The sequence below is a fragment of the Carassius auratus genome, chromosome 25 (genome assembly GCF_003368295.1).
Source record: "Carassius auratus strain Wakin chromosome 25, ASM336829v1, whole genome shotgun sequence".
Classification (NCBI taxonomy): Eukaryota; Metazoa; Chordata; class Actinopteri; order Cypriniformes; family Cyprinidae; genus Carassius; species Carassius auratus.
This window is the reverse complement of record NC_039267.1, coordinates 4261982-4272827: the sequence shown is the minus strand read 5'-3', so window position 1 is coordinate 4272827 and position 10846 is coordinate 4261982. Positions and strand designations below refer to the sequence as shown.

Sequence of the window (10846 nt, the reverse complement as noted above, 5' to 3'; positions counted from 1 at the left end):
AAATGCAGAAAAGCAGTCATAAGTAGCACTGGTATATTTGAAGGAATAGCCAACAATACAATGTACGGGTCAAAATGATCCATTTTTCTCTATGCCAAAAATCATGATATTAAGTAAAGTTCATGTTACATGAAGATAGCTATTTTGAAAATCTCCTACCGTATATATCAAAACTGCATTTTTTGATTAGTAATAATATGCAATGCTAATAACATATTTTGTACAACTTTTAGGGCGATTTTCTAGATTTCTTTTTTTTTTTTAGCACCCGGTGTATCTCGGCCAAATATTGTCCTATATCCTTACAAACCATACATCAGCTTATTGACGAAAAGCTTATTTATTCAGCATTCAGATGATGTATAAATATAAATAAATAAAAATGGACTCTTATGACCGGTTTTGTGGTTCAGGGTGACATATATCAGTAATCGAAAACAGCGATTTTACAACAAAAAACGCAACTGGAGATCCGTTCACTGAAACGAATCGTTCGAATGAACCAATTCACTAAAAGGAATCAGAGAAGACAGAGATGAGGAGAGGCGCCCTCTGGCGGGCGGGAAAAGAAGAAGCCCGGATCGGAGGATTCGGCAACAACTTCATCAGCCAATAGAAACGCAGGGCCGTGATGACGCAGTAACTCCCACGCACTTGAACTTGACGGTCAATCGGAGCAAAAAAATAAATAAAAATAAACAAGTAAACGATCAGTAGGACCTGTGGCGTAGTGGCTTTATTAAAGCAGCGCTGTAAAAGTCAAGAAATGTTTGCAAAGGTTCTTCAGACACTTACAGTTTGGAACAGAGATGGAAAATATCAAACTAAAAGAAAAGACGCAAATCAGAACCTTATAACGTTTCTTTTGTTGGTAAATGTTTGATAATTTTGAAAAATTTGCTGATATACCTCTAAATCAATTATATATATATATATATATATATATATATATATATATATATATATATATATATATATATATATATATATATATAATATGTTTATATGTATAAAATACATATTCAATAAATCATAAATACAGTTGAATTCTAAGTCAAAACTTTATTAGGTCTGTTAAACATTCACATTAGAATACTGTAACTGAGCAGAAATGCAGATTAGGAGGTGTCTTTTACTGTCTGGCTCACACTTAAAGCCAAATCCCAGATTTTGAAGCATTTACAAAAGATTAACAGATTAGTTTAGTCCAGCACTAACCTTAATCTGTCTCTGGCAACCATTTCAAACAAGAAGAAAAAAAAAACAAGAGGGTGCATTTACAACAAGTACAAAAAGTAGCAGTAAATATGCTTTAGACATAAGCACATGACAGTAGAGTAGAGTAGCAGCATTGATGTTGCATTGCCAGGGCAAATGGTCACATGGTTTGCTTTGAATCAGTCTACATGCATGAACCTTCAGAAACAGCCTCAGATCACTTTACTTTCTCAGGTTTGAAACTATGCTGAGGTGCCTTCAAAACACAAATACTGATGACACACAAGACACATTCAAGGACATTCTGAGGGAAATTCACTTTCTTTCTGATCCGTCTTTGTGGAATGTTCTTGGTTCAATACAGATTTAGCTCAATTGTTGAAGCTTGTATTTTTCTTAATGCACTTACATGAATTATTCATAAAAAAGTTGATTACTTAAGCTTTAAAGGATGTTTTTGAGGAGAGACCTGTTTTCTAGGTGGATGAACTTCTGGTTGTGTAATATTACTGGCATATGATTCACGTGAAAGTGGATTTTGACCCATCTTAATAAAAATTCCTTTCTGATTTCCTTGCATGTCATGCAAAAGAGATAAATACACACTTTATAACATTGCACTTTAATCGTACAGAAAAGTGCCTATGCATTGCCATTAGTGTACAATTACTGAACCTAAACATAGGAGCCTGATAAAATGATAATTTTAGAAGAAAATTTCAGATGGCACTTAAGAGGCTTATCATTATCAAAACATATCATTTTTTCTTTTTCAGTCGATGCCAAAAAGGCTTAAAATGTCTTGAACCAAGAACATTTAATGAAGTACAGCACATCTTTTAAATACATTCTTATGCTGTGTTTTCTTATTGCATTTCTCAACCTTCTTTTCAACTGAGAGACAGACTTCTCACAAAGATTTGCAAAGCATTTGTTTTCTGTCTGCTGACCATCAGGCACTGAAATGTTCACCTCAAAGTTCCTGTGCATCATCACAGTGCATTGTGGGATATAATGGTCTGTCCGGCCCGTGGTTAAGGGAGCAGGCTGGTGTTCGGGGCTCCAATGGGACGCATGGTGAGCCCCTCCATTGCGTCTTGGTGGCTCAGGGAGCTGGAGGCACTGGGGTGAGCCGAACTGGTGGTGAAAGACCCTCGGAGGTCCAGATTGACACAGAAAAGGCCTGGCAGGAGTTGGCGCTGGTACTGGTCCAATCGCAGCATGGCATCCAGGACTGTGGAGCTGCCCCCGTAGACCCATCCCGGCAGCAGACGCGCCGCACTGAAGCTCGCCGGGGCCGACTGGGAATGTTTCAGCTCCAGCTGATATGAAAAGCTGAGAGAGAAAAGAAAATAACACTTCTGCTTGTATTTTTGATCATTTTTGTGAGAACATTGTGTCTTACAGTAAGCTGGGTTGAGCATTTTAGGCTCCTTTATAATTCATAAATGTTTTTTTTTAGTCCATAAGGCACATGAAATTGGATTACTTACTTTTTTCCCCTATATTTTATATTTATTGTTAATTTCATAAGTTATACATGTAGATTATTTTAACATTTTATTATATAAAGTTAAATTATATTTTTGGGGGAAAAAAAATTAATGGAATTAATAATTAATCAAAAAATGATTACACATAACTGTAATTACAAAGTTAAATATATGAATAATTAAATGTATATAATTATTATATTTAATTTATATGACAAAGTTATATTTTAATATGTGAAAAAACACACACACATATATATATATATAGCTTATGCAATTAAAAAAATATAAAACATCATATTATATATAACTTAACATAACTGAATACATTTAAATATTTAATTAACCTTAAGATTAATTTAACATCCTTATGAAACATTTACTTATAAAATTAAGCATTGTTAACATTTTAATTGATTAGGCATTAGCTTTTGTAATATTATTTTATGAAATTATTTAATTATAATTTTGAAAAAAGAAATATGGTAAAAGATTAAACATCCTTAAAATACATTTATATGATATGAGACTAAAACTATGAAAAAGATGGCTAGCAGAAAAATATGAAATAAACATCTGGAAGTCACCAGACTGTGGAATATTATACACTGCTACATGGTTGCACTCGGGGGATTCATGATATGCAATGACTCGGAGACTGAGCCTCTGGTCAGATTGGGCTCTCAGTGTGTGTGTGTGTGTGTGTGTGTTGTGTGTGTGTCGTCTCTCACCGTGCAGACACCTGCTGTGACACACTCCTCCCCGCGTTTGACAAAACACTATGCAGCAGCTTCACTGTCTGCTCCTTCATCCAGCCCACGTCCTCCTGAATATCTGGCAACCACTCCAGCAGTCTGAGACACAGAGAGGTCAAGAAAATACATTTCCAAGTGCAATGGCATCTTTTTATATGTGTCACTGATACCAATATATCCCTTATTTCTTCATTTGAAGAATCATGTGTAGGGTTACGATGAAGTCTGTACCTCATGCTCAGTGACAGAGCTGATTCTAGAGGAAGTGTGTATGGTAACAGGATGGCAGATGCCAATCTAACGGGCAGCATGTTACTCAGCGACCGCAGCAGACTCCGCCTCTCCCTACAGGCCTCCACCAGCGCTGAACAGAGAACAACATTGACACATTACAACACTGCCCCGGTGAACACCAGACATAGTCCTGCTGTCTATCAGCACCTTTATGTACTCTAGGAGGCAAGTGTTCAAAGATGTGGTCCTCGATGCTGGAGAGATCCAGTGTTTCTCTGTCCTCTGACTCTTCCTCATCCTCGCCGTCGGACTCTTCCTCGGCCTCTCCACCAGCTACGGCCAGCATACGGTGTGGACCTCGATGCTGTAACAGACCTGAAACACAGTGATCGCTTCTTAAAACGCTGGTTCACACAAAAAATGAGCTCCAAGATCTATTTGGAGAGCAACACACAATTTGTATGGACGACTTTTATTGGGTTTTTACGGCACTTGATGTCATTTATAGAGCTTAAGAGTTGAGAAAACAGAGGAACATCCTACTAAATGAGTCGTGCTTTTTGTCAAACATAAGCATAATGTTATTTAGAAAAAATAACAGGGATACATACATACAATATTTATTTGTGTGTATGTGTGTGTGTGTAAAATAGTAATAATAATAAATAAAAATACTATTTACACATATATACTAATGAGAAATATAATTAAAATACAAATTATATATTTTACTATATATATATATATATATATGATTATTTTGTTATAATGAATCAAAAATAATTATACATAATTAATTATATATACAGTTAAAAATATAAATAATTAAATATGTAGATTTATAATTAATTTATATTACATATTTATATAATAATATTTGAAAACAATAAATGTATAAATTAAACAAACAAACAAAAAAATAAATATATATATATACGCACATATGTGTACTATATTTAATTATATAGTCAATATTTTTCAAATTGTATTATACTTTCTATAATTTTGTATATTTGTATATTTAAATTCATTAAAATATTTTAACATATGTGCTATTAGATAAAAAATTATGTGTATAAATTACATTTATAAATATGTAATTTTAAATTTCTAAAAATACACACACGTATATATATATATATATATATATATATATATATATATATATATATATATATATATATATATATATATATATATATATATATATAAAATATCTTTAATCTTTATATATAATATCTATATCTTTAATATCAGTATTGTTCACTAGAGGTCTCTCTAACACCAGTGAAACTATCTGCTTCACGTCAGCGGTGATAAAAATGATCTTCAGCAGCACAGCTGGGAGCCAGCAGACGGATAATAAACACCATTCCATAAACATCCCGCAATAACTGAAATACCTGCCCATATCCAGCAGTAAATGAACCGTTTTGGTTTAGTGAAACATGCTGACATAAAAAAAAAAAAAATCTGATCAGTGAAACATTAACGAATGACTCACCGTTCTTCTTCAGGAAGTGTAAAGCGTCTCTGTATCCCTGCTTGCACATGTTCTTCATCACCTGAGGAGAAGAAGAGCAGGCGGTGTGTGTTAGAGCAGGGACAGTGTTACCTGAGGTGTGTGTGTGTGTGTGTGTGTGTGTGTTACCAGCGGGTCCGGTGGGAACAGCGCTCTGGAGACTCTGTAGAGGTTGGCCAGGGTGAACTGGATGGAGGTGTTGGTGAAGCGCAGCTCATGGATGTTGGTGGAGCTGATGTCTCGAGGGCAGATGTCACTTTCTCCTGAGAACGGAGACACCGTGATGGTGTTCTTCAGCTCGTACTGAGGCAAATTATCACTGATGCCACCGTCCACGTACCGCTGACAGACAACACACACACACAGTCTGATTTCATTTGAGACTCACTTAGTTGTTTTTTTATTATTAGTTTTACTACTAACATATATATAAAAACATTTTTATAAAACGATATGTACATATTTATCTATCTCTTTAACAAAAATGAATAAAAGTAGTAGTTAATTAAATCCTATTAATTTAATTTGTGTATTTTTATTATTGTTTATAAATTTTCTCTTCGTATACTCTTTAATTGAATTTAATTGCTGTGTGGCTGATTAAACAAAACAATCTAATTAACAGAAATGAATAAATTCAGAAGATAATTAAACAGTATAATGTATATTTTTGTTAATATTACTTTCATTCCCGTTCATATTTCTACAATGCAAGAAAAAATATACATTATTTATACTGACAGATAATGTATTTGAATTAAAACAATGTTATTATTTTCTTGATTATTAACCACATTTCCCTCAACTTCTCATTACTGCAATGTGAGAAAAAATCGTAAAGTATTTAACTGTATTGAATATAATGTTGTGACATATTTTTTTTATTATAATTAACCACATTTCACTATAAGGCAAAAATATGATACATTATGATAAATAATGCCACAATGAAAAAAATCTAAGGGTACTAAAAAAAATAAAAAATTGGCTTAAGCTTTTTTTCACTATTATTATTTATAAATGAAAAGAAAGTGGAAAAACTAAACCTTGAGAAAAGAGAAAGCCCTGCTCAAAAATACACAAACAATACAAAATTCAAGGAAAGTCCCAAGAACTAGAGCAAAGATCAGAAAACTGTCAGCGGTCACTGAACCGACTGCTTTTACATTAAAAATAAAAAGCCAAGCCTTTCTCCTGGCACAACATCTGACTCCAAATCAGAACAACAGCTTTCTCTACAAAAAGCATCAATGAATACAGAAGGTCCGCATTTCCCAACAACACTCAACTTTTAAAAACAGAACCGAAGACTGCTTGCGCAAGCTTTCACAGCATTTCTGCAACCTTTCGAGCGCCGCTCTAATGTAGTGATGTTTACTCGCTCTTACTGAGTGAGGGATTTAAACAAACCAGAACATTAGTTCATGTTCTATTAAACAACATCAATCAACAATACATGCACAACTTCTGATTTTAATAATGCATTTGTAAATGTTGAGATTAACATGAACTAAGATGAATAAATCTAGCAGAAGTATTGTTCATTGTTAGATCATGTTAACTAATGTTAACCAGTGAACCTTATTGCAAAGTGTTACCATTCAAACTCCAAACAATAAGCAATAAACTCATCCTACATCACACATTCAATAAACAAGCATTAATTCATTATTAAATTCCATTAAAATTCAATAAATTAAATCTGGATTCTACATACACTACTGATTTTGTGTTTATTATGATTATTATACATGTTAAAAACAGTTGCGCTGCTTTATATTTGTCTGGAAACCATGATCCTTCATTTTTCTTCAGGTGAATATATAGTTCACAGCATTTATTTGAAATATAATTTTTGTAACATTATACATTTCTTCACTTGATCGATTTAATGCATCCTTGCTGAATTACAGCATTAATTTCTTTAAAAAATCGTACGCTTCTATCATATCCTAAAGAAATAAATCAGAGCCTGTGCTGGTGCTTCAAAAAGATTAACATTGCAACTGAATTGTATTATATCTAAAAGACATATGTTATTTTAATGTGTGATATATATATATATATTTTTTAATAATGCAAAAAAATTCAGCATTTTTGTTTAGTCGACCAGCAGCACCAAATTTTGTGAGATTTGTAACAAGCACATGACTTGGCAAAAACTGAAAGTGAGCACAGAAGGACAATTATATTGCAGTTGTAAATGAGTTATGAGTAATTATATGGTGACTGGATACTTACCACTCCCTGCAGGGTTGGAGGTATCAGGCCACAGTACACGGGGATGTAAGCACTGCATACACACGCCTGCACACACACACACACACAATAAACACACAAGGGATTTGGACATGAAACCATAACACCGTGTGATATAAATCATGTGCATTAACTGTAAATATCATGAATCCAGGATTGTTTCCAGCTGGGTATTAGCAGGTTATGTGAGTCGCTTTTCACTAAACCTACTGGAGATTTTATTATGCATTTACAGCTTTAATGAATATGTGTGTTATGTTGGAGTGTAAGCACGCACTTGCACGAGTTCCTCATTGCTGTTGAAGTGTGTCACCAGCACGTTTTCTCCGTCGGTCACGCGGGTCAGAGAGATGCCCAGGCGACCGGTGGCACGGCTGTAGCTGTCGGGAGGCAGCACACGGTGCATCACAGTCCGCATGATCTTCACTAGATTGAAGGAGGGGTGCATGGGGCCCAGGAAGCGCTTTCGGGCTTCTTTAGCCACGTCTATGATGCCTGCACCTGCCTCTCCTGTCACAGGACCAGAAAGAGAGCAGTTAGTGATCACACACTGGAAATAAGCAACAGGTGGATATTGTGCCATTACACATGAGACATAGATACTAAATATAGATGGACACAGACAAGATATGACTAATGGTAATACCATGGTACTGAGGGACCACTGTATTCATATGCACATGGTTCTTTGGTATCAGTGTTATTTTAGTTTAACCAAGAAATAATTATAGTTTTTATTTTTTCATATTTTTTGTTATCGTTTACATTTTTGTTAAAGTTGTAGCCATTTTGTTGTGTCATTATTAGTTTTTAGTCATTATTATTATAATTTTTTTTTTAAATGAGTCAGTCTATATAGTTTTTAATTCATTTTTATTAATTTATTTGGTTATTTTAAATGAAATTAAATGTCTTTGCCTGAAAATAATATTTATTAATATTTCTTGCCTGAAATAAAATGTATTTATAGTTTATTTTAAGTATACTTTATAGATTTAATTTTATATCACGTAAAGTTTATTGTATCCAGTAATGAAAATACAGTTTTATGCCTTATTTTTTAGCATGGTAAATATCCATAAACATTCTATTATACACTGCAAAACAAAAAAAAACAAAAAATAATAATATTGGAGTATGATTTACAAGACAATACAATTTCAGACTTTCTACTTCAATATTACATGTTTAATTAAATGTGTTACTTGTACCATGATATTTAAATGGCAAGGAAAACTTCCAAAAACACTATATTACCATGGCACCTGTACTTCTTGACTGTAAATACATATATATGTGGCCCTGGATTACAAAAGCAGTTTTATGTCTCTGGGGTATATCTGAAGCAATAGCCATCAATAAATTGTATAGGTCAAAATTATAGATTTTTTTTATTCCAATAATCATTAGGACATTTAGGACAGATATTTTATAAATTACGTAAATATATCAGAACTTTTTTTATCAGTAATAACCTATGCACTGCTAAGGACTTTATTTAATAAATTTTAAAGGCGATCTTCTCAATATTTTGATTCAAATAGTTGTTTATCTCAGCCAAATATTGTCCTATCCTAACAAACCATATATCAATGGAAAGCTTATTCAGCATTCAGATGATGTACAAGTAATAAACAAGTGTGAGTTTACCCAGACACGCGCCGCTGACCAACGCAGTGGCCGTGAGCGCGCCCGCGGACGCGCCATAAATGTGACGCGCGTTGACCACCAGAAACGGCGCGTGCTCCTGCAGACAGCTGGCCACTCCGATGTGATAAATACCCAGAAAACCACAGCCGGCGAAAGAGATATTCCACGGAGAGTCGAGAGGGAACATGTTTTCTTCTTCAAAATCTTTAGATAACGTCAATAAATCCTTCTGGACGTACAGTTACTTTCGTTTACTTTCGTCTTTCACGCGCCTGGTGCATCGCGGAAGATACATACAGTGAACTTCTAACGTTTATAACGACCTACAAACAAACTTCATGCGATGTAAAAGTTTCTAATGTGATGAACAATCACTGAAGTTTCTTGAAGATCTGTTTTCTCCGCTAGCTTGTTAAATAACTTTCCGTACGGTGACCGGTGTTTTGAAGTGTCGTGCTCGTCTCCGTCAGAAAACAGGACACAAACGTCATCGGAGAGGGCGGGGCATGTTGACATTGGGCGTGGCTGAGGCGATATTAGCCAATCAGAGTCTGCGCTCATGGACCCCATCCACTTTTTTCTTTCAGCTGTCAGTGAAGTTTGTTATTGAACTTATTTTTTTCTATTTATTTTGATTCGACGTACTTCTGTGAAGCTTGTAGTGACAAGGTCATTTTGATTTTTAAATATCATAATATTTTAAATATAAATATATTACCATGGACCACAAAACCAGTCAAATGTCAATTATTTATAATGAAAATCATACATCTGAAAACCGAATAAATAAACTATCCATTTATATGGTTTGTTAGGACAGGATTATATTTGAGTGAGGTATAACTATTTGATAATCTGGAATTTAAGATTGTAAAAAAAAGAAGAAAAAAATAAAATACTGAGAAAATTGCCTAAGGATACCCATATGAAATAAAATGCATATTATTATTTGTGGTAGGAAATTTACAAAATATTTTCATGGAACATGATCTTTACTTAATATCCTAATGATTTTTGACAATAAAGAATGTTTGAACTTTGCAATTAAATACAGAATGTGTATTTTTTCTTTCAATAGTTTTTAGTATATCAACAAGGTATCAGTGTCAATAAACAGCAGGTTTCCTGCATTTTGACCATGCACTAGTCCCTATACTGTATGTTATTTCAATGGTGTTGTCCACCTTTGTACAGTGTTTTACAACATATCTTACCAGGGATCCTCCCAAATGACATGGTTTTAAAAATATGTCTTCTCTGGGGACTGTAGAGGACAGAATACTCGACAGTGTACTGTTTTGTTAGCAATGTTCTTCTGATTTATTTTAGTGCAGTTTTGTCAAGATTGATTGTGTGCATGCACTCATGGGACACGGGAACATTCTCACATAAAAATGTGTTTTGAGTTTCGGGATGTCGAAGAGTTCACAAGGCCAACCCTACAAATGCACAAAATAAGTTTATCAATTTATGTTATGTATATAATTTATTAAGTGATAACATTTATTTTATATTGCACTGTGAACTTTTGCTATTAAAAATCATTTTCATGCATGGTGTTTACGTCTATATGTTTATGTCTATAAGTGACATGAACAGTATTAAAACTTTATATATTACATATATTATGTTATGTGACTGTATTATGCACCCAAACTCTGTGAGGGGGATTTGGGTCCCCCTCACTTAGCTGAAATGACGGTCCTGGGAAGCAG

General features: G+C 33.9%; 1 protein-coding gene across 1 annotated transcript; it reads right to left on the bottom strand.

Moving 5' to 3' along the window:
• Window positions 1-1042: 1042 nt before the first annotated feature.
• On the bottom strand, window positions 1043-9619 carry LOC113043026 (patatin-like phospholipase domain-containing protein 2). Its single transcript, XM_026202122.1, has 9 exons — window positions 9132-9619; window positions 7759-7991; window positions 7464-7529; window positions 5352-5564; window positions 5205-5265; window positions 3908-4075; window positions 3698-3830; window positions 3443-3565; window positions 1043-2553 (listed from the first exon to the last, which is right to left on the bottom strand). Exons 1-9 carry the CDS (start codon window positions 9316-9318, stop codon window positions 2253-2255), a joined length of 1485 nt encoding a protein of 494 aa, XP_026057907.1. The 5' UTR covers window positions 9319-9619; the 3' UTR covers window positions 1043-2252.
• Between the last annotated feature and the right edge of the window lie 1227 nt (window positions 9620-10846).